This window comes from Colias croceus, chromosome 14, assembly GCF_905220415.1.
Source record: "Colias croceus chromosome 14, ilColCroc2.1".
Lineage (NCBI taxonomy): Eukaryota > Metazoa > Arthropoda > Insecta > Lepidoptera > Pieridae > Colias > Colias croceus.
The window spans coordinates 3,126,522-3,151,410 of NC_059550.1; the positions used below are offsets into that span (position 1 = coordinate 3,126,522).

Sequence of the window (24,889 nt, forward strand, 5' to 3'; positions counted from 1 at the left end):
TGGATATCCTTCCCCCAGATGTTCCCCTCCCTACTAATTTTAAGTGTTTACTTTGCCTTGTCCCTACCTCATTTGTGAATATCCTATCAAAATTTATCAATTTTAACAATCTAAAATTTTGAACTCCCTCTTGACTACCTATACCTATTTTATGCTATGCTTTTGTGATGTGTTGTGTTGTCTATAACTAATATTTGTTCTTTGTCAGGTTATACAGCTCCATGTAAGAAGTCTATGAGTAAATAAAAAGTAGTTAAATCATCTCAACCGTGATTTTTCCTCAGCACAGAGCACGCTTAACATGAGCATTACCTTAAACTGACCATCCGTTCAAAACCCATTGGCAGAATCCGTCCTCACTAGGATCGGGAGTTGCCATTTGAAAAAAAGAAGAAGAAGAAGAGTATGAGAGCCAGCGCGCACGAGCAACTTTCCGTGTTTTCCAATTACCTACAGCACTAGAGCTCATTAAGCGGCATAATGCTTAACGTTGAATGTTCCAACTACAGCAACGATTCGCACAATCGAGCACTCTTAAAAGTAATGCGCGTGAATTGATGCGTGCAATCGATTTATCGTTAGTAATTATTAATTGTTGGAAAAAATTTAAAGCTTTCGTTTCATTTGTTGCTAACTCTATGAATATATTTTTTTCAACACTGTACTTAGCGCAACCTGCTGGTGCGTTTCACGTTCCAATTAAGCATCAGCATAATTCGGCATTGTGCGCCACTGAGTCGCATTATGCTCTGTAATTGGAAAACAGCCATGGTCATTAAAATCATTAAGTATAGAATCTTAAAAACAAATTTCATTACTATCTGTTAATTAAAATTGCACTAAGTAGTTAATTAAAAATTTATGATCGTTAACATGCATGGTCATGAGATAATAATGCCTATTTAACTAACAGAAGAGAAGAAGGACGAAGTAACGCCCCTTACAACTTTACAGCGACTGAAGGGATTTTTGCGATTTACTAAGATTTTTGCGTGTTTACTAAGATACCACCCGCCTTAGCCACCCGCGGCTTCGCCCGCTTTATCTTAAACCTACTAAATTATATACTAAAATCTTCCTCTCGAATCACTCTTTCTATTTAAAAAAACGCATTAAAATCCGTTGCGGACATAGGGACAGAGAAAGAGACTTTGTTTTATACTATGTATAATGTAGTGATTGGATTAAAGCTAAATTTTTCATGAGTCAGAAGAGAGATATGATTTTTATAATGAACTAGCGGTCCGCCCCGGCTTCGCCCGTGGTACATATTAACGTTTTCTCTACATAAGAACCATCCTCGTACTTCAAGGAATATAATAAAAAAAGAATTATCGAAATCGGTTCAGCCGTTCTCGAGTTATGGAATTACAACGAAAAGTGGCATTGATTTTTATATATTAGATAAATAAATAAATATTTCAGGACAATTTTCACACACGGCACGATCATCCCATACTAAGCTTTCGCTTGTGTTATACCAGATGGCTGATAAACATACTTACATAATTTTAAATAAATTTTAATAAATTCTTCAATTCTTAATACATATATAGATAATAATTAACACCCAGACACAGAGCAAACATCTATGTTCATCACACAAATATTTGCCCCGAGTGGGAATCGAACCCACGACCTCTGACTTGGAAGGCAGGGCCACTACCAACCAAGCCAACTGGCCAGTCAAAATAATTAAAAAAAAGTGTGCGTGTACTAGTGTACACACCTAAGAAGTGAAACTTCTTTATGACCTTATTTTTCAAAAAATAATTTACTATATGCAACTTTACCGAAATACGTCGAATCACGCGTGGTAGGGATAAGAAAAAGATGACGCGTAACGGAAAAATGTCACGGGTAACGAAAAAATGTTACACTAAATTTTTTTCCAACGTCGATAAAGAAGTTTCACTTCAATGATTTATTTAAATTATATATTTTACGAATTTACAATTTTTTTACTATGATTTTAATTTTCATACTATTATCTGTATTCGCATTAAATGTTTGACGTAATCTACGTTTTGACTATACCTTATTCTTGTTTGTCTATGAGACTTTTTCACGACTGTTTTGGATAGTTTATCTGCCTTGCCTATATTGCCGATATTTCGGTCAAAGTGTAGGAAAATGTATTTGAATTAACTATTTTATAGTACACACATGTATAATGATGAATTATGGGCATGTTTAAAGTGTTTATCTAAAACGGAACTCTATAAAATACCAGTTCAGCCATTTACATGAAAGGTGAGTACAAAAAATTGGTACCTCGTAATTTTTTGTTTTACTTATACGAGACATATAATCATTTTGTACCGTTACAATTTTTACAGAATGAATATAGACGTCTATTTCTTATTGGTTTATCTTACAAAAAGAGTGTAATTAGACACATTGTATATAATGGTTTGTATATATGCCATTACCGCTGGGCGCTGTTTATATTATTATACTTGTGTATATCAGCAATTCGTACCTATAATCCGACCGAATTGTGAATGTGTAACCAAACGTCATTTTCGTTCTACGCAGTGTTCTCTTACCTATGGTTACATTCTAATAGTATCATAGATTTATCTTACAATGCTGCAAGAAACGGATCAATACTGTTAAAATAATATTGGATTTCACATTAAATAATTGCATAAAAATACATTTATTTCAAAACCTTATGAATATTTCACGGTAATGTCAAACTTACGACCGTACATCGAATTGAATCTGTCATTTACGCTCAAATTAAAAATGAATTTTTACTCTGTGCTTTTTTGCGTTTTATTCCGCTTCGGAGTTCGGGTTAATTTTTTAACGTTGCGTTGTTACTAATTAACTTAGTGAAATTAATGGAATATGGGCCATCGATGCAGCATTTCTTTATTTTAAGTAATATCTGAAGAAATAGGGTGAATCTGTTGTTAATAAAGCGGTGAAAGCGGTTGTGGTTTGTGAAATGGCGGATTCCGCGCCCGTTAACGAAGTGTTATGCGAAGCCGTGCAGTATTTATTAAAACTTGGATCAAATTTGCGACAACGTTCTGAAATTTTAAAAGAGAAACGAATAAGGAAAGACAAACTAAGAAATACACATGCCGTACAAAAGGCTACGAGTAAAGTTTTACTATTATGCGAATTGGCCAAAAAATCAATAGTCAATGTTGAGACTAGTGTCAAAGCCATCCAGGACCGGATTGAGAATATGCAGGCGCATAATATTGGCGCGAAATCTTCAAGTTCTGAAAATATTTCTGTTTATGAATATTTTACGTACAACTCCAAGAGACTGAAATGTCGTAATAAAATTAATATTAAACATTATTCGTCAGCTAATGTTTGTGTGTCAAAAATGCCCACTGCTATTCAAGATAAATATCCTGTGTTTTATGACTGCAAATTATTTCGATTGAGATTAAAATCTGACAAAATTGCCCGTAATAATCTAAATAAACGAAATGATAGTGAAAATAATAAAAAAACTGAAAATACGGAACCTGAAGTAAGGGCATCCAGTGAAGAAGATGAAAGTAATTCTGCAAATGTTAATATTAATACACAACTAGACAGTGACAATGATGAGACTGACTCCAGAAGTAGAACAAAAGCATCAGTTGAAAGAAAGTATTACAAAAAAAGTAAGTCTTCAAAGAAAAAAAACCTAGACCATATTGCCCAGGAACAACTAAATGTTGATGACAATCATGAATCCAATAATCTCAATAAACAAAATGACAGTCAAAATATAAAAAAAACTGAAAACGTCGGAGTTGAAGTTAATGAATATTTTGAAGAAAGTGTAACTGATTCTGCAAATGTTAATATTAATACACAAGTAGACAGTGACAATGATGACACTGACTCCAGAAGTAAAACAAAAACATCAGTTAAAAGAAAGGATGAAAAGAAAAGTAATATTTTAAATAAAAACATTGATAAGACTGTCTCCGATCCTGAACTTAACCCAAATAAAAATGCTATTCTGGACAAAGACCCTGATGAAAGTCAAAATAATGGTTGCCACAATAAATATGACTCCAATGAAGAAAATATCCCTATTGAAAAAGGAGATAATAACATTTCTAGCACAGATAAATGTCCCAGAGAAAAGTCTAAGAGCATTGAAAAAGTTGATGATATTAACCAAGTAAAATCTAAAGAGTCCAGTGGCAAATATAAAAAGGGTGAAAGGAATAATGAGAGTGAATGCAAACCAATGGATAATAAAAAGATTGAAAATGTCTCAGTTCAAGAAATTAACAAATATAGTGAATCCAAATTAGAAAATGTAGAGGAAAATCCTAACAAAATTACTTCTGTTGAAACCAATGATGTGAGTGGGAATAATATTGAAGTCTCAGAAATAAAAGACAATAATTCCCATAAAGATTCTTTTATAGAAAATACAAATTCAAGGAGTTATGAAAGTGACAGAAGTGTGGACTCTGATATATCTAAAAAATCCTTTATAAAATGTGTCAATATTAATAAGTTGCTAAAACCAGATATAATACTTTCTCCTGACAATGTTGCAAGTGATAAGGTTAGCAAAACAAAATGTTATTCAGGAAAAACGAAAGTAAAGTCTTCACACAAGATTAAGAAAATGAAATATTTAAAACACAAATTTAAACCAAAAAAATTTTCTATAAATATAGTAAGACTGCCAAAATTAGATAAAAAATTTCTTAAAAAACATAATTTAAAAAAGATTCTACAATTCAATCCAGTTCAATGTCATATTTATTTAGACTCAGATTCTGCATCTAATGATTGTAATAGTAAAACAGAGTCAAGAACTTACAGTAAGAAATTTAAGAAATCTAAGGACAATGGATCAATGGATAAACTGGATTCTGATAGGGAATTTGGAGAATCCTTAAATGATTCTTGTGCAGAAAAGTTGTCTACAAATAAGGATGGGAATTCAGAAGAATCTAACAAAAATAAAGACCAAGACAAAGATATTGATACTATAAAGAATTCTTTACTAAATGGGTCAGACTCAGAGAGTACAGATGATGAAATAAGGCAAGTGAATGAAAAAGTAAAAAATTCACTCCTTTACGATTCTGATTCTGACAATAATTCAAAAGTCACACAGAGATGTAATGAAAATAGCAATGAAGCTGAAAAAATGTTGGATAAAAACAGTGATAACATTTTAGAGTCAAAAAATGATAAAAACTCTTCAAAGAATAATGAAGAATCAGACAGTGATATAGATTCTACACAAATAAATACCAATAAGAGAAGAAATTCTCCAAGAGTTCTAATAACACCTGATAGAGATATTGCTAACAATAGTGATGATGCTGGTTTACCACAATCAGATAGAACTCCAAAGAATAAAAGAAAACGAAAAAGTGGTAGCACACCACCCTCAACTCGTAAGAAAATTATGGAGAGTATGCGTGCTAAGAGGATGTTACTTAGATATTCCTCTAGTTCCGATACAGATGATGAACAATTGAGGAATGTTAACAAGGAAAGTAAAGAGGAATTGCTTAAAAACAAATCTAGTTCTGATGATGATTCCAGAAATAATAAAAGCAAATCACTTTCATCAGATAGGTCATTAAAGTTGAGGAAAAAAACTGAGGATGAAAAAAGGAAAATAAAGAAAAATGAACAGTTGATGACTGATGATGAATCTTCTAACTCTATAAGACAACAAGAAGACAGTAATAATTCCACATCTACCAAGGTTAGGCACAAATAATTTCATATTATATTAAGTTTCATTATAGTGGCCTGTCCAATAATTTTTTTATTTTGTTTCGTTTGAGTGGTCACCAACTTTTTTTAAACTTAGATTACTATTTGTCTAGTAAGTATCATATTTTTTCATTCTTTTGTTTGATGATATGTTTTTTTATTTGCACTGTATGTATGTGTGATAAAAGTTTAATAAAGTTGGAGACTTTTTGTTATGGAGTTGACAATTTTTAAGTTCAAATATAATTTAGTAAATAATAAAGTTAAAGTTAAGTTTCTTTATTAAAATTTAATTAAAACGCATTAAACATATTACAAATAAATATTTATTATTAAATAAATATTTATTACAAATAAATATTTCTTTATAAATAGAGGTTAATTCAAACGCATCAAACGCATTACAGGATGTTACCTAATGAGTAAAATGACAATAATAATTTTTAAAAAATGATACTGGAAATACCTTCAAAAATTACATTAAACACTCCATTACATACATTCAATTACCCATACATTTTGTATTAAAAGCAAATGTTTGAAGTGACATCCTCATTTTGGAATACCATTGTATTCCACTTCGAGCTCTATTTATAGTTTCTAAATGAATTTTTATTAAAATTTTCGAAGTAATTTAAGCACATAACCAAAAAGGAACTCAGACCTTTCATATTACATGTTGGGGATAGTCAAATCTCATACTAAATGTATGGGCGTGCTTGATGTTAAATTTTTGGATATTTCCCATTTTATTTTTAAAAAGTTATTAACGTCATTTTACTCATTAAGTAAAGTGCTTTCTATATCAGTTTAAAGTTATTTGATATCTGCAATAGTTACTGAATAAACGTCTGTGCACACTTAACGATTACACCCTGTATAACTATTAACTATGCTGTTTTGAAAATATCATCAAATTTGGTTATCTGAATCTCCTAACAGATATAAATATAATTATTTACCATGTAAATAAAGTTTGTATTAGATGTTAATATGCTTCCTATGATACCTACACTAAGTAGTCATCAAGAACTGTTATTTAAGTATTTTTTTCTTTATATAAAAATAGATTATTAGTGAAACTATTATAATATATTCCTGTTATAAACTTCGATAATACCAATAATTAAATTCTAAAATGAAAAGTGTGTTTCATTTATAATTAATGTCTGGTAGATTTTCACGAATATAAATAAAATTTACAGATGGGCCGTTCTAAAGATAAATTGGACAGCAGCAGTCACCTTTCACATAATGAAGACTCAGATAAAGACATTAAAGGGTAAATAAAATATAAAGACGGTATGAGATTGCTCATACTTTTGTACAGTTTGGCCCAGGTAGATTTTGTTCATGTTGACATAAATCTACATATTACTTAGCTATTTTCTTATTACCAAGTCTGGATATTGAAATAGACTTTAGGGTAAATCCTTCATATTACATCCTATATTATATCCATAAAGTGTTACAATAAAAAAATATAAATTTACTATCTTGAATAGTGAAACTTCTTCATAATGGCTATTGGAGTTGAAAATACCTACATAGTTTTAAAATCTAGTAGAATATTAACAATGTTTTCCTCATAAGCTATGATAGTCTCATAGATGTCTGCAAAGAACTTATTAAACATTATAAAATTTATTTTTGCAAATTGAAACAGATACCCTCTGACTTGATCATTCAGTTATTGTTCTAGTGATACAAGGACCTTTTGGTAAGTGGGATATGGGAAAAAATTTGCATACATACATACATGTAAAACGTCATTTGATACCAGGCCATAGAGTGTGTTGTTTTATATGGTTATGTTTTCCTATCTATACATATAATAAAATCGTAGGAAAGTCAATACTGTATATTGAATATTTTTTTTAAATAATACTTAAGGCGTGATAGATACCAAAGCCAAAAATATAGTATTTAGAATTTTTGTCTGTATGTCTGTTTGTATGTATCATGTATGCCCAGGCTAAACTCAAAAAATAGCTCGAGACCAGGGAAGAACATAGGATAGGTTTTATCCCGGAATTCCTATGGGAACGGGAACTAGGTTTTTCTTTGATTACGCGGGCGAAGCCGCTGGCGGAAAGCTACTTTACAATAATTTTACTAATCCCATACCTATAGCTCACACTGTCTCTATAAATGAATAATAACACAATCATAACATTATCATTCAATGGATTGACCTTTTCATTTTTATTTGTTAGGTATAGATTTAGTAGTCTGGCCTTTTTATAATAAAATTGAGTCCTGTCCTTCCCACATATTTATTTATAATACTTTATTGTACAAAACAATGTAAATAATCTAGTACAAACTAATGTTTAGGTAAGGTAAAAGTTTGACCGATGGACGGAGAGTGATAGTGTTAGTAGAGCTCAGATAGTTAAAGTTGTTTTTTAAATAGGACTTTAATAGTATAATAGTATTGTTTCAAAACAATACTATTCATAGTCTGAAATGTGTAAAAAATCAGGTACTTCTCGAAAATACTCATCATCTTCACCATTCATCGGGGATTGGGATACTGGCTTCTTATGATGGTTATAGGTCATATTATTCACCACTCTAATTGGTGATTTTGCATGCCTCCGGATTTTTTTCATTTGTCGACAAGCATGATCACTCATGATGTTTTCCATAACTTATTGGAACATTGGTGATGTGCAATGAGTAAAATAATTCAAATCTACTACTACTTTATAATTACCAATAAGAAAGTGCATGGTTATTTCGAGTCGTCGATATTTTGATACAGAATTTTTATTGCAATATAAGTTATAGAACTACTGAATGTTTTGAGGTAAATTAATCTTAAATCAAGAAGGCACATTTTACAAAAATTAAATTAAAGTTAGTAATAAGTACTTTCCTTGAAATATATTGATGATCCCAAGCTACTTGATTTGATTCTGCAACTCAGCAATTGCATGTTTTATAATTGATAACATATTACATAAAAAGTTCCATCTCAAGAACCAACAATTTTAAACCAAGTTTCCTGCAACATTGTTGATCAACTGTAGCTCAACAAATGGCTATCATGAACGCGGCGGGTGAGGGGAAGATTAAAAAAAAAACGAGGAAAAGCGGATTAAAAAATCGGATGAATGTAACACCTTAACTAAATCAAGTTAAATCGAAATTTACAGGTTAACAAACCTTAGGACGTTGAAAAAGTCGTATCGTCGACGGCGCGCGGCGTCGGATCGTCGCAGGCTCAGGACGCAAACTGCCAACATGCCGAAAGCACCGATCATCGGCGCGGAGGTGCTGCTCCAAGCGGAGTCCAGCTCTGATGCGGCGTCTGTAGCTTCTAATGATGGGGAAGTTGAGGGTAAATGGTTTTATGGAACTATTAACTAAACTGTTGTCCTAGTCTGCTCAGTCAATTACTGAATACTTATGAATATTTGATCTATTTATCGTGAAAGCAACTCTTCTGCACGCTTCAACTTTAGCTATAGAGATAGCTTGAAACATATTAAGCTGTCTAACAAAAACTCAAATCACTGGGAAATTTAAATTTAACAAAAAAAAGCTCAAATCACATGGAAAACTACATTTAAAAAAATCTCAACATTTTCAACATATTGGTAATGTGATAAAAGTAATGGTAGAATTGTAATTCGTTATTTTTCTTTTCCTTTGATACAAATCTTTTTATACTTAGTGATTTTAATTTTATATTATTTTTACATAGATTTACCGAGAGTTCCCGTTACGGGGTTCAATGGAGATGGTATGGTGGACCATTTGGCTAAAGACGACTTATTAGGCGACAGTGACTCCTCAAATTCACAAAATCAAACTCAGAATTCGCAGGTAAAGTGTTTTTCTTGTACATTTTTATTCGGCGGTTCAAAATCCAAAAAGTATTCTTATAATATTCTGTACAACCTTGTTTATTAAAAATGTTATTTTGTGTAATATGGTTGGTTAGTTTACTTATTTAGCTTCCTTGAATTTTTTTAGGATGACAAAGAAGGCGAATCGGAGGACGAGGAGTAAGTGGACTTGATAATTTTTTTCGATATACATATTTATAATTAAATCAGCCATTTAATTAATTGCCTAGGCTCTTTATTAAACGTCTTTAAACAGCTGATTAATGATTTAACGATTTGACTGTAACAGATAAATCTGAAAATATATTTTTACTAGTAAATCATGCTAAATCTTATTTTTTTTTCCAGTGTAAAATTAAAGAGGCGCAAAGCGAATGCCATTTCGTCGGACTCAGAGGCGGGCTCCTCGAGACGAAAGGACAAGCGGCTCAGTGACTTTGAGGACTCGGAAGATGACGGCTTGGAATCAGTCAAGAAGAGTAAAAGGAAGAAAAAGAATAGCGATAGTGATGCGTCCGCTGGCTCTGGGGATGAAGGGTGAGATATTGTATTGCTTATGATGAAGTAACATATTGTTTTTGTTTTTGTGCATAGCCAATATGTTTGTTTCTTTATTTTAATTATTGTGTACAGTCTATCTATCCTAATAAAATGTAAAGAGGATGTGGTTAAACTTTGATTCGTTAACACCATAACCAAATTTTAAAAGGCTTGTGGCTAGTAAATATCACTGTAAATGTGCAATGTCGATGGTGCTTACTTAGTATGTGTGCCTATTGGATATTATTTTGACAATATTTCTCACATTTAACGTTTTATCTGGTTTTATAGTTACTGCTTACTACTCTATTATCGTACGGTTGTTGTGTTACTTTTCATAGACAATAATACAATATTATATTTTATATTATAGTAAAAAGAAAAGGCGTCGAATTAAAAACGTAGATGACAGTGAGGGCTCTGGATCTGAGACTGAAAATGAAGGACGGAATAAGCACGGGAGAAAGAATATACGAAAGGTATTATTTATGCTTTTTTAACCGACTTCAAAAAAAGGAGGAGGTTATCAATTCGGCCGGTATATATTTTTTTTTATGTATGTACACCGATTACTCCGAGGTTTCTGAACCGATTTACGTGATTCTTTTTTTGTTCAATGAATGATCGATGTCGGGATGGTGTCGAATTGGTCCCATAAAAATTTTATTCGGATAGGCCCAGTAGTTTTTATTTTATGAGCATTTTTGTCTGTAGGTATTTGTAAATTTTGCAAGTGCAAGTTTAAAGTCGGTTGTTTTTAACGCAGTTATCACTTGTAATTTAAATCTAACCTTTAAACACATAATATGTTATCAAAATTATTAATTTAATTTGTTAATTTACTTTGAAAAAGCTATGTTTATTTTGATAAATATATTCCTCTTTTTAGGTTATGGGTAAAAATCAACTAGAAGAAGCTACAAAGAAGGCAGCTCGTGAGGAGAAGGAAAGGATTGCTAGAATTGCTGAAAGACAAAAATTGGTAAGCCTACATATTTTAGGTTTTAAAACCTCAAAATTAAATAAATTTACCTATTTGATACTAATTTTAAAATTTATATATTTATATAGGTATTTTTCTGAAAATTCTTCAATGTAATTTCAAGTTAGATGATAATCAAACAAAAATAATTAATTTTTATATTTCAGTATAATAACTTGCAATTTGATGAATCCGGTAAACCGGATGAAGTTGTATTGGACAAAGTTGTGCTGGACTTTGATCCAGAAACAAAAGAGCCTCTCATTGAGGTTGACAAGGGATTGGTTAAGAAATTGAAACCACATCAGGTACAGTTATTATTATCAAATACACAAAAAAGTTTTATAAAAAACTAGTTTGAAAAAAAATTACTAGGCATTTCCAAATTGTTATAAGAAATAACAGTAATATAAATGATACTAGAAATTTTTTTGGTCTAAGCTTTGAGCCCCAAAATATTTTAATAGACATAATGAAACACATTTTCTTTTAATTCCTGAATATATTATTTATTATGTAGGGATTTACTAAATTATCAATATTTTTCAGGCTAATGGTATTAAATTTATGTGGGATGCTTGTTTCGAAAGCGTCAAACGGATTAAAAAGGACAAGGGTTCCGGTTGTATTTTGGCGCATTGTATGGGTCTCGGAAAGACGTTACAGGTATATTTATTTTATTTATTGTCTTGTAGAAGTAAAATTAATTGATTTGAAAAAACATTAAATACAAACATTTCCGTAAAATAAAGTATCGTATTATTTGACGATGTTATACTCTTATACAATATAATATTACCCATCTTGAATAATGTTAATGTAAAATTAATAAATACATATTTAATTACCCAAATTTTATAACTTTTCCAACAATTTATACTTTATTTGATTTTTTTATTCCAGGTTGTGTCTCTAACACACACATTGTTGACTCACAGCGATTTGACGAGTGTGAATAGAGTGTTGGTTGTGTGTCCGCTATCTACTGTATTGAATTGGGTGAACGAGTTCAATATGTGGCTCAAACATGCTGAAACTGATTATGAAGTTGATGTTTATGAACTGTCTAGGTAGGTTATTAGCATATAAATATATTTATTATGAATTATTGTCTTTTGGATACGTTTTTAGTAAGAATTAAGTGTATTGACTAATTGAGTCTTTATTTACATAATATGTACAATGATATAATATTGGCAATGTTATGTGTTCTAACATATTGTTTCCTAACAAGTGAGTGCTTTAAAACAAAAAAAAAAAAAAAAACAGTCCTAATAAACACGAACTGTTTCAAATTGTTTGGTTTGTATGCTACTTCAGTCCTTCTAGTCTTTTGCTTTTATTATTTAATATTTACGTTTAATATTATTCATCAATTTCTAGATGTTAAATTACATGTCATGTAAAATGATGAATAATATGTATATGAAAATTTACATCAAAAAGTATTAAATATGCTTTCCATGACTTTAATAGTTATTCTTGAAACTAAATCGTTTTTTTAATATCCCAGGTTCAAGCAGAACTCGGACAGAGCGTTCCAACTGCAACAGTGGTTCCAACATGGCGGCGTGTGCGTGCTCGGATACGAGATGTTCCGTAATCTATCGTCCGACAACACTAAGAAGTTCAAGAAGAAGATGCTAAAGAGTTTCCAGGAGAGTTTGGTTGATCCAGGTGAGTGAATCACTGTAATAAAAGTGGTATGGATAGAAAATGGTTTTAATAAAAACGGTATGGATAGAAAAGTACTGTAACTGATAGTTGTAGCTCTATACAAAAAGATGAAGTTGTAAAATGCAAAATATTAGAAGTGAGACTTTAGTAATTTCGAGATTGTTTTATAATACAACTAAGTGAATACGACTAACTGATTGGATTGTATTCTTATAAGAACTTTGCTATAATTTTGAGTTTTATACCTTCTTATATATGTATGCTTCTCATAGAATTCTTTCTCTCTGATCCGATTAATCATAGTACATTATATAAAACAGTTTAAAGTGAAGTAATTTTTACATTATAACTGTTTCTAGTAACACTGTGCTGGTCTCAAAAGACCTCTTCTGAATTTTAATAGAATATACTTATTTATATATTTTTTTACAGGTCCGGATCTGGTGGTGTGTGACGAAGGGCATTTGTTGAAGAATGAAAAAACAAGCTTATCGCAAGCTATGAACAAAGTGAAGACGTTGCGTCGCATCGTGCTCACGGGTACACCGCTACAGAATAATTTGAAAGAATGTATGTATTTCTATTTTATATGTTTACTTTCTTTTTTTTATATTTCACTGTAACTCATTCAACTGTTTTTTGTGTTTGATTTAAGCAAGTATCATGTATGTAGAAATTATAAACGGATTTTTTAAGCGATTTTTACAAGATTTATTAATTAAATTTTGAATTCTGATGTTTCGAACAATTTTCAACTTTGAGTATTAAAAAAACTCATAGTTTATTTTAACAAGGTAAAAAATTAGTTTGTAGAGGAATTAAAATAACTAATATGAAAATTTAAGTCACTTTTCTAATGTGTATGCTTAAACTTGATGCCTTCAAATTGAAGAATAATCTTATAAGCCTTGTTTTATAACTGACATCTTTCCAGATTATTGCATGGTACAATTCGTGAAGCCGAATCTTCTGGGAAAATACAATGAGTACTTGAACAGATTCGTGAATCCCATTACGAATGGGCAATACACGGATTCCACTGAACATGACATAAGGATCATGAAACGCAGGTCGCACGTGTTGCACAAGATGTTGGATGGTGCTGTGCAGGTGTGTATTGAAGCAAATTACATTAAATTTTAATATATTTGATACTAGATTGTTTAATACCTACACTGAATGAGTAAATATCGTGCTAAAAATAATTGAAATGTACTTATTATAAGACTAGCTGTTCCCCGCGGTTTCACCCGCATTACTCCGCTCCTGTTGATCTTAGCGTGATGATATATAGCCTATAGCCTTCCTCGATAAATGAACTATCTAACACCGAAAGAATTTTTCAAATCGGACCAGTGGTTCCTGGGATTAGCGCGTTCAAACAAACAAACAAACTCTTCAGCTTTATAATATTCTAGCAACTATAGATTACTTAGACAAAATGAGTATGTACGAAGTATAGTGTACAATTTTTTTTTTTATATTCATGAATTAATCAATAAAACTTAATAACTAATGCAATTTGTATTAAAATTATTATTTTCTGTGCGTTCTGGCAGCATTTGCAATTTGTATAACAACAAAATTATTAACTTGTAAATACTAAATACTTTCGAATTTTTCGTATTACGAGTAACGCATAATTTTGTATTTTTGTTAAGTGATTTGACTTGTTATTTGTTATACTTTTATAGAGGCGAGATTACGGTGTGCTCGCGCCTTTCCTTCCACCAAAACACGAATACGTGCTGTTTATTACCCTTGCTGAAGTGCAAACAAAGCTCTACCAACACTATTTAGATAATTATTCGAGAAGGTAAGATTTTTAAATCACTATTTTATTATATTGAAGTCACTTTTAATGTTTAAACTTTTTAAGGAATTCAGCCATTGAAACGCATATCAATATAAACAAAGGAGGCAAAACCTATATGCCTATTTTAATACTGTTTCTAAATAAATACTTCCTTTTTTAATTTATGCTAAACTAATTTGAAATTGTATATTTATGGAGAGCTGTCATATTACAAATAGATTTACGTATAAATGTTTATTTCGACCAGACCTCTTGCGGGGAAATCGTCTGGTTTCCTGTTCCCGGACTTCCAGTCTTTGCAGCGAATATGGACGCACCCGCTCGTACTCAAATATAACTCGGAGCGATACGAAATTATGCAACAGAAAAAGGTATTTTTTACATACACTTTTTCTATACTTTGTTCACTGTTTAATTTACTTTGTTCAACGAATTATTTCTTTGCTTGATGTTTTTTACATGGAATATATTGTATGAAATAAACTTTTTTATTTTTCAGAGGGAAAGAGAGGAAGAAGATTCTGAAGGTTCATTGAAAGATTTCATTGATGATGAGTCCACTTCAGAGGTATGCCCTATTTTATTATTATCTAATATTTTATATTTGATAACATTGTCCATTCATAATAGATCAGAAGTCATTTGAAGATTAATTCTACCTCCATTTCTATTTTAAAAATATTTTCCATTATACAAAATAAATTTATAAAAACAACATAGAATTTGCATAAATTAAAATAAATCATGTTTATAGGAGTCGTCTTCGGAGGAATCAACAGATGAGTCTTCCTATTTGAGCGATGACAGCCGAAAGAAGAATAAAAAGAAGAAATCGCCTAAGAAGAGTAAAGCTCGGTCTACGCGGAGAGGAACGCGTGCAAACCCTGGTGAATATCTATCTTTATTTGTTATGTATGTCGGGTTGTATAATAGAAAGCAATTAATCTCAATTATATACTTTATTTCATGTAACAAATGTAAACGTACAAAAGGATTGTATAGAATGCCGTGTAAAATGTAAATCAACGATGTCTTCCCGAATAACAGTGCTGCCAGGTGGCACTGTGTGTACCATAGATTGTCAATGTCCAATTTATGGCGCCAACATTATTAATTTTGTGGTTATAAAATTATTAGGAAAGTGGCTATACCTTCAAATATTTCAAAGTAAATACTTTGAAATGTAATAGATCATACATTTCCAACTAAACATATTGCATGTATCCATAATAGATAATGTAAAACATAATTTCTTTAAAACTCATTTACGTTATTGTTACATATTAACTTATAAATTAAATTGTATAAGGGATCTAATGCCAGATTAAACTCAATGATTCATAAAATAACTAGCGGTCCGCCCCGGTTTCCCCCATATTTACGTTTTCTTTCCATAAGAACCATCCTCGTACGTCAAGGAATATAATAAAAAAAATATGATCGAATTCGGTCCACCCATTCACGCGTGATGCCGTGACCAAGGAAAACGGGTTTCATTTTTATATATATAGATCAAATGATTCAAACTAAAATTGTAGTAATAATTTAAACCATTGTCATAAGTAATAAATCAAATTTATATCTTTCTGACATTATATCATATACATAAAACACACAGAACAGGAAAAACTAATAGAAGTGTGATGTGGGCGTGGCCCACGTGTCACTAGTAAGGTAAGATCACCTAACTTGCTCTCAGTTGTGCGCAGAAAAATATTCGAGTCGGTTGTCAGCTGTCAAACCTTTTTTCCATATTTATTCATTAATAAGGACGTGTTGTTTTGTATTAGAGACCAAAAATGATAGCAGACACAATAATATCAGCAATAGAGACATTATATACCATCGGTAAGTCTTATTTTAATTTATTTTAAATATATTTTATGTTATAGCTTCGCTTGTCGTAATTTGTCAAAAATTTATAAAAATAATAAGTCAAAATGAACCTTAATCCATGAGAAATTAGTACTATTATAGATTGAAAAGCAAACAAGACTTTCTGGAATATTATTGCAATAAACAAACGAATGTCGGATTAGTGATGCATGTGGCGCATATCGACAGTATCGATACTTTAGAAAAGACAATCACTATAAAATATTAAATTTTATTTTATTTTTCCTTTGCTTTCATTAGCCCTATTTATTTATAGATTTTCCAAAGAGGCTAATTTAAAAGAGAAATGGATAAAAGCAACGTGACGAGTTAACTGGATGCCGAACAGCACTAAGCAGTCTAACAAAGGCCACCGATACATCAAACCTAAGGCAGTTCCAAGATTTAAAATAATGCATAATTTCTGTTTGTATTTTGTAAATATAGATTTATACTATTCTATTCTGTATTTTATTAAAATATAATAATATGAAAAGGCATACTTAGTAGTAATAAACATACTCCAAAATGTAACACATCATACTATACTCTTATAATAGAAAGAAAAAAAAAATGCACAAAAATATATTTATTTGTGAATTATCGATAACAAGGCTGACATCCCTTAGAGCATAGCATCAGGTTAATGTCAAGTTAATGTCATTAATTTAGAGTGACACAAATTTCAACCTTATCTTTATGTGTTGAGGTTCAAAGTTATATGTATTGAAAACTAACGCCCTCTGTTGTGGAATAGCTGAATGTTTTCGAATTTGGAATTTCTGAGCAAAGAGAAACAAAACAGCTATTATATCTAGGGATGTTATACTAAAATAAACCATAACCTGGTGCGTTAGGGTACATATTGTAATGCTGAATTTATAACCTAAGTCAGTTTTTACTCATAATAAGCTGTCCAATCAAAGGCATAGTTTACTTGTAGTGTACTGTATAACTATCGGTTTAAATGTGTGGGTTTGGCGACACTGGTTTTCATACTAATTATGACATTATAGCACTTCTATTAGTTTTTCCTGTTCTGTGATAAAACAAAATAAAACAACACTGTTCAAAATTATTATATTCAAATACTTTTATTTTAAACAGTGGAAGCAGAAGATGACGACATACAAGAAGTGGTCGAGGTAAAGAACGAGAACCCCACAGAATGGTGGATGCCGCTCGTCTCCGAAGAAGAACTGGATGATATGAGGAACTCGCACAAGCTGATCCTGCTGTTTGACATCCTGCGGCAGTGTGAAGCGATTGGGGATAAATTGTGAGTTTGTGCGTGGAGGATGTCTTTATTTATTAAACTAGCTGTTGCCCGCAGCTTCGCCTGCGTGGAAAAGATAAATAAGCGTGATAAAAATTTTCATCCCCTATTTTACCCCTTTGGGGTATAATTGATCAAAATCCTTTCTTAGGGGACGCCTACGTCCTAACATCTACCTGCATGCCAAATTTCAGCCCGATCCGTCGAGTGGTTTGGGCTGTGCGTTGATAGATCACTATATCAGTCACCTTTGAGTTTTATATATATAGAAGATTGATGAGTTATTAGGGCGACCGTACACGAACCGCTTCAAGCAGTTGAGCCGCGACCGCGCGGTGAACTATAGACATTCATTCACCGCCGTACACGGCCTGCTCGAGCCGTCGCGACCGCTTCAAGCCGTCAACTGCGCGGTTTGTACTACAAACCGCGCAGTTGACGGCTAGTACAAACTTTGTAGCGACAGCTCGAGCAGTCAACGAGCGACCGCTCGAGCAGTCCGTGCACGTCGCTCAGCCGTTATCTGCTCGAGCCGCCCGTGTACGGCCGCTCTTATTGTCGTTTAGATAGATGCGTAACTTTAAGACAATCTAAAAAGTAAGAAAAACTTAACAGATTATGAATGTAGGTTTGAAATTATGTGCTAAGTGATTATGAAGTAGAATAATTTGTAATCACTAACTCATAAATGTTATAAAAGAGGATTACATGATCCTGTGTTTTGCATATAACTAAATTTACTTGAAAAGCCTTTCAATATTTTTTTTTACTCCGTTTCTCGTGTAAATGAAAAATGAGAAATGTCGGCTTTCACAAGTTACGCCATATAAGATAAAATATGTACTACACTTTTAGCTAACAATGAAATTGAATTTTGACCAGGTTGGTGTTTTCGCAATCTCTATACTCGTTGGATCTGATAGAGCATTTCCTGGGAAAAGTGGACGAAGCTACACAAGAGGCGAGAGTAGACGAGAAACTGGGAGGACATGTTGGTATGTATATTTTGTGTTCATTTTCATTTACTTCATTTACATATTTTTTTTTTAAATCCAGGACTTATTTTCAGTGAGATTAGGGATTAAAAATTGATTTGCATAGATATATTCTATCTAATTTTCGTGAATTATTTACAAAATATGTGAAACTCTTTCTTAATTAAATATATGTATATATTTAAATATTAGCTAAAAGTTTAACCTGCTCAAAATTTCAGCCAACAGTTTATTAATAGTATGTTGTTGTATATTATTTGTATGTATATAAATTCAGTGGTAAAATATTCAAACTCAATTCAAATAAAGAACCATCTATATAGTTTGAAAATCATTGTTTTAGGTTCATGGTCACCTGGCATAGACTACTTCAGATTGGATGGTTCAACATCTTGTGAGAATAGATCTATATGGTGCAAAAACTTCAACAGAGAAGACAATCCAAGGGCCAGGTAAGTCATTTAATTCTTATGAAAAAAACATTCAAAAAAGTTATGACTGTGATTTATAATGTTTTTTTTTATAAATTTATAAAGTTGATGTTAATTAATGTTTTATCATTTTTGTAAAAAAACCTAGGCATATCCATAAAATTGTTATGTATATGTGTAGAAAGATATGCAATAATTTATGTATGGAAAATATAGTTCTTTGTGAATTAAAAAATATTTAATAAATTTCTTTTTGTGTAGATTATTCCTTATATCAACGCGAGCGGGTGGTCTCGGTATAAACTTGGTGGCTGCGAATCGTGTGGTTATATTCGACGTGTCTTGGAACCCCTCTCATGATGTTCAGAGTATTTTCCGTGTGTACCGTTTCGGACAGAAGAAACCCTGCTATATTTACCGGTTTTTGGCTATGGTGAGTAAAAAAAAATTATTTTATGAAAGTAAATACTGATATACATTTCTGTAAAAAATAAGGTAATGTAGGTAGTTAATCACTTCTAAATCTAAATTAGGATGATTCTCTGATGTTCTGTTAGTTTACAAATATTTTCTTCTTTTATTTTTTTTGTCACACTGACTTGCTATTGAAACGTTTTTTCTTTCTTTACAAGGGAATTTGAACTTCGTCCATATATCCATATTAAAAAACATTCTTAAATTTTTATATTATAATATTGTATAAATCTTACCATTAGGGTACCATGGAGGAGAAAATCTACGAGCGGCAAGTGACAAAACAAGCAATATCCAAACGTGTGATCGACGAACAGCAAATAGACAGACATTATGCAGAAAATGATTTAGCCGAGTTGTACAAGTTTGAGCCGACGCCACCGCAACCGAGGCCCATACCGCCGTTGCCGAAAGATAGATTGTTCGCCGAAATGCTGAAGGAACATGAACAATGTGTATGTGGTTTTTTATTTTGTTGTTCCAATGATGTGAATGTTCCATCTAGAAACTCAAACATTTATTTATTCGATTAGACTTCTTCTTATACTTTTGAATCGTCATAAACAGTTTAAATCGCTATGCATATATATTATTCATATCATAATTTTATATATCCCGAACTTTTGATTACAGAACATTTATTTTATTATAAACAATATTCTTTGTCTGATCTTTGATGATGTTTCCAACGATATATTATGATAATAATTTTAATACATAAATCTTCTAGATATACAAATACCACGAGCACGATTCGCTGCTCGAGAACAAGGAAGAGGAAACACTCACGGAGGAAGAGAGGAAAGCGGCGTGGGAGGACTTTGAAAATGAAAAGACGAGACCACCAGTTGTTCCCTTCACCTCACCGTATGCTATGCCTAATGGAATGAGTAAGTTTCTGTTATTTATTAAAACTTGAATGTATATATTCAAGATATTGAATAAATTCTGATTTTAAACAAAGTTAAGGTTAATTTTTCAATGCATTTTTTTCAAAAAAATCCTGTTTCTATAAGTTGTTGTATAATTAACAGTTTTCGTTACTTTTAAATGAATAGTTAGCTTCTTGAATACATATTCCATTTTATTTTCAAGATAAGATTGGAAAATGAATAGATATATCACTGCAATTACTTGATAATTAAATAAAAGAAGTGTGACACTCGGGGACTGCCGCGGTAAAGCTATTGCATGCTATGCCTTCAAGCCAAACCTCCGCCGGTCGAAGTGGGGAGCGTGAGGTCTTTTTTCGTTACGGAATTTCTGGATTCGGTCCCCGCTCTCAAGGCCCGCGAAAGAAGCTATGCAATAGCTTAAAAACATGTTTTTTAATATGACTTGATTCAGTTGAATTTTCTACAAAATAAAACAAAGAATTCTTCATTCTAGTACTACTCACAGTATCCTCAATTTATTTTCAAAATATTCATCAAAAAACATTTTTATTATTTCAGTGTCCAATTACCTGGCCGCGCAGCAACAATCCCTAGCGTACGCGTTAGCCGCGATACGCAAAGAGTCGCCGAACATAACTGATAACCAATTGAGAGATCTTATGCCGCTCTTGTACAATACTAATCCACAGGTGAGCTAAATCTATACTAATATTATAAAGCTGAAGAGGTTGTTTATTTGAACGTGCTTATCCCAGGAACTACTGGTCCGATTTGAAACATTCTTTCGTTGTTAGATAACACATTTATCGAGGAAGGCTATATATCATCACCTTTAGACCAACAGGAGCGGAGCAATGCGGGTGAAACCGCGAGGCACAGCTAGTATTATATATTCGTAGGATTTGAGTACAGGGTAATACTTAAAATATGAGGGTGTGAAAAAGCATAATTTTATTGGTTAATTTTTTCATCATGTAGATTTATAGGGTTTGTATCATGATATTAATTTTTTCTTTAAACAAGACAGCTACATATTTGTTTTTATTCTGTAAATCAAAAGATTAGGGATGTTCCCAATGTACATATTTAATTAGAAATTAAATATTGAGATGTCATAGAAAGGTGTTTACATGTGTCTATAGAATTACAAATTTACTTACAGAATCCATGTAGGGTACCTTTACATTATATGATTTTTAGATATATACATAGCTGTTATTGAATAGTTAAGGCCATAATCTTCACTAATTATAGACATTTAGGAAATAATAATAACTAAAGTTTAGACTACACAATATGTTTATCACATATAAATAAAAATAAACAAAACAAATTTATCTGTTTAGATGTTCGGTGGATATGATTATAGTGTAAGTTTTCGTTGTAACATTTAGATGTATCATGTTATGTTCCTTTTATGTTTAAATAGCACCAAAGCATGTGTTACTTTCTGCTATACCAATATTTCAAAGTCACTCTTCTGTGTCAGTATGTAAAATTATAATAAAAGAACTGCTTCTTGTCTCTATAAAGAAAATTCAACTTTTCAACCCACTAAAAACTACACAGCATGATTTTTTTTTTTTGTACTTTTTGTTTAGTTTCTAAGGCAATATGATAATGTAATCATAATATGCATGAAAAAAGTCAAAAGGTTAAAATTTATGATACAGGGCCGATTTTTCAATCCTTGGTTAAAATTTATCCGTCCAATAAAGTATTAGTGCTGATTTACACAGGGTCAGTAGACAAGTCAGTCGCGGGGCCGAATTTCGGCGCCGCGACTGACTTTAACTGTTTCCATAGACTTCAAGCCTCTGTACTGACTTCAAATCTGTTTACACAGGGTTTTTTTTCGGGTCAGCACTGATTTGCCTCGAATTTGTAGTCAGTTACTGACCCTGTGTAAATCAGCACTTACACGAACATTTTAAAATGTCACCTGTAAACTGTCAAATACGGACAATTAGAATTCATTTTTGAAATGGTAGTTTAATACGCTTAGATTACAAAATAAAAGACAGATGGAGCGTTGCCGAACTAAACCGAATAATTTATCGTCATTTTCAATAAAGCTATGTGTGCTGTCATTTCGCCGCTGCACTGTACGTACACGGTGCTTCTGTGTGCGTGTAATGTTGCTAGATATTGAAAAATTTCCCAAATTTTTCCCCGACTACGCAAAAAAGAGGGTTATGTTTTTCGAGTTTATGGATGTATGTATAATATTTCTTTGACACGCCCTGCAGTATAAACCGTTGGACCGATTTTGAGTTGTGAGGTTTCATTGCAATGATCTGAATTATTATGTTAGTGGCGGTAGTGACGTAGGCTATATACATAAATGAGAAGTCAAGTTTTAATTTTTATTTAAATTCTTTTATTACATAAAGTACCTGCCTACTAAAGTTATATATGGACAAAAAAATTGTATTCAATTTTTTATTAAATAAATTACATAAAAAAAGTTTCAATATTAACTATAATAATTATATTATTTTTTATTTTTCATAATATATGAATACGAATAGCGGTAGTTTTTAGTCGAGAATACGGGACACTTTATTTTCATCATATCCATCATGGAGTTCACATAAATTAAATCGCTAGCGAAAACGACTATGACGTTTTTAAGCTTTATAAAGTAACAAAATAATGTATTATGCTTATTAAAATAATCTAATAATTATCATGAACCTTTAGTGCACTATACAAATAATCACATTCACGATCGAAAAATCCAACAGCATTATCCTGAAGATCCTTTAACCATTTTACCGTTTTACCAATAAAAATGGCAAATTCATTTTCAAAATACTGGCAACATACGTTGAAGTTTTGTATTCCTTCATATCTGTAAAATTATTATTCGTATTAAAGAAATAAATCAGCCAAATAATCTACAGAAAACCTGTGAAACGATGTTTCATCTTTTTTTTTGTTTTCGGGAACAAATTTTACAGCGTTTTATTATCACAAGACGGCATTTTTTTACTAAAATTGCAAACACTTTTTGACGTATTGCATGACACTATATGCGCTATAGCACTGGTGCAGCGACGTATTTGTTTTTGATTTCGTATTTTCTTTGACAAGGGCGACGGGCGGTTGTCATGCTCCATCTGTACTTTATTTTGTAATCTAAGTTAATACGTTATTCGATGAATAAGTTTTAACAAACGATTGAAAAATCAGCCGTAAAACATCTGTTATCCTTGTTTAGTGATTTAAGTCAAGTGTCTTAAAATAATTATTTGGGATGGTGTTTTTTTTTACAGTTAATGCAGAAAATGAGTGAAATGTACAAATATCAACCCGGTATGATGAATCCAGGACTAATGAACTCAGTTATGAATCCAGGTTAGTACTGAATAGTTCACTTTTTTAATAAATAAGTATTATGAATAACTAATTTAGTTATTTGTATTGTAGACTGTTTTATGTGCAAATTATTCTGTAGTTGTGAGATAAAATCACCTATTACAATTTACAATTTATTCTTATTGATATTTTTCAACTGACTTCAAAATAAGAATGAGGTTCCCAATTTGACTGCATTTTTTTGGATTTGTCAATTTTTTGTTGTTCGGACGATAATTTTTAGTTTAATTTTTGTGAAAAATAACTGTACGAATCTATACTAATATTATAAAGCTGAAGAGTTTGTTTAACGCGCTAATCTCAGAAAACTACTGGTCCGATTTGAAAAATTCTTTCGGTGTTAGATAGCCCATGCACTGCCCACAAAAACTCAAACATTTATTTACTCAATTAGACTTCTTTGAGAAGCACTTTTGAAACGTCATATTTTTGACATTTACCAATTCGGAAAGCAGTATCTATGGAGAAGAACCGGCAAGAAACTCCATAGTTATTAGTTGCTCTTTTTAATCATGTCACTATTACAATTTAATTACAAAATATGTAACTGTATATTATCATAATATGCCAAAGAATCATATCATCGCGCTAAGACCAACAGTGAAACCGCGATTAATCCATAATAATATTATAAATGCGAAGGTAACTCTGTCTGTCTGTCTGTTACTCAATCACGCCTAAATTACTGAACCAATTTGCATGAAATTTGGTATGGATATATTTTGATACCCGAGAAAGGACATAGGCTACCTTTTATTGCGAAATATGTACCACGGGCGAAGCCGGGGCGGACCTCTACTGTATAAAATATAAATGTTTGTGTGCAGCGAGCGGCGGTGCGGGTGGCGGGGGCATGGGCATGGGCGGCACGAGCGGGCTGCAGTACGAGCCGCCCTGGCAGCGCCAGCAGCAGATGCGCCTGCAGCAGCTCATGCAGCAGCAGAACGTGAGTTACTTTATGTTGTCCTACGTTA

At 31.9% G+C, this 24,889-nt stretch overlaps 1 protein-coding gene across 4 annotated transcripts in view; it reads left to right on the plus strand.

The window, feature by feature from the left end:
* The first annotated feature begins 2,064 nt into the window (after positions 1 to 2,064).
* LOC123697528 (transcriptional regulator ATRX homolog) overlaps positions 2,065 to 24,889 on the plus strand; it is a 35,411-nt gene continuing 12,586 nt past the window's right edge. Inside the window, exons 1-28 of one of the 4 annotated variants that reach the window (XM_045644073.1) lie at positions 2,065 to 2,253; positions 6,921 to 6,997; positions 8,877 to 9,061; positions 9,428 to 9,549; positions 9,700 to 9,731; positions 9,921 to 10,109; positions 10,486 to 10,591; positions 11,002 to 11,094; positions 11,262 to 11,402; positions 11,644 to 11,760; positions 11,998 to 12,164; positions 12,608 to 12,771; positions 13,204 to 13,341; positions 13,706 to 13,881; positions 14,466 to 14,587; positions 14,835 to 14,958; positions 15,087 to 15,155; positions 15,342 to 15,474; positions 17,570 to 17,741; positions 18,621 to 18,733; positions 19,077 to 19,185; positions 19,426 to 19,597; positions 19,881 to 20,093; positions 20,369 to 20,528; positions 21,093 to 21,223; positions 21,881 to 21,904; positions 23,813 to 23,894; positions 24,743 to 24,861. In XM_045644073.1, coding sequence (XP_045500029.1) covers positions 6,921 to 6,997; positions 8,877 to 9,061; positions 9,428 to 9,549; positions 9,700 to 9,731; positions 9,921 to 10,109; positions 10,486 to 10,591; positions 11,002 to 11,094; positions 11,262 to 11,402; positions 11,644 to 11,760; positions 11,998 to 12,164; positions 12,608 to 12,771; positions 13,204 to 13,341; positions 13,706 to 13,881; positions 14,466 to 14,587; positions 14,835 to 14,958; positions 15,087 to 15,155; positions 15,342 to 15,474; positions 17,570 to 17,741; positions 18,621 to 18,733; positions 19,077 to 19,185; positions 19,426 to 19,597; positions 19,881 to 20,093; positions 20,369 to 20,528; positions 21,093 to 21,223; positions 21,881 to 21,904; positions 23,813 to 23,894; positions 24,743 to 24,861 — 3,450 coding nt within the window. In that variant the 5' untranslated portion in view covers positions 2,065 to 2,253. Of the gene's footprint in view, positions 2,254 to 2,776; positions 5,705 to 6,920; positions 6,998 to 8,876; positions 9,062 to 9,427; positions 9,550 to 9,699; positions 9,732 to 9,920; positions 10,110 to 10,485; positions 10,592 to 11,001; positions 11,095 to 11,261; positions 11,403 to 11,643; positions 11,761 to 11,997; positions 12,165 to 12,607; positions 12,772 to 13,203; positions 13,342 to 13,705; positions 13,882 to 14,465; positions 14,588 to 14,834; positions 14,959 to 15,086; positions 15,156 to 15,341; positions 15,475 to 17,569; positions 17,742 to 18,620; positions 18,734 to 19,076; positions 19,186 to 19,425; positions 19,598 to 19,880; positions 20,094 to 20,368; positions 20,529 to 21,092; positions 21,224 to 21,880; positions 21,905 to 23,812; positions 23,895 to 24,742; positions 24,862 to 24,889 lie in introns of those variants that run through there. The other 3 variants (XM_045644071.1, XM_045644074.1, XM_045644072.1) reach the window with 3 other exon arrangements.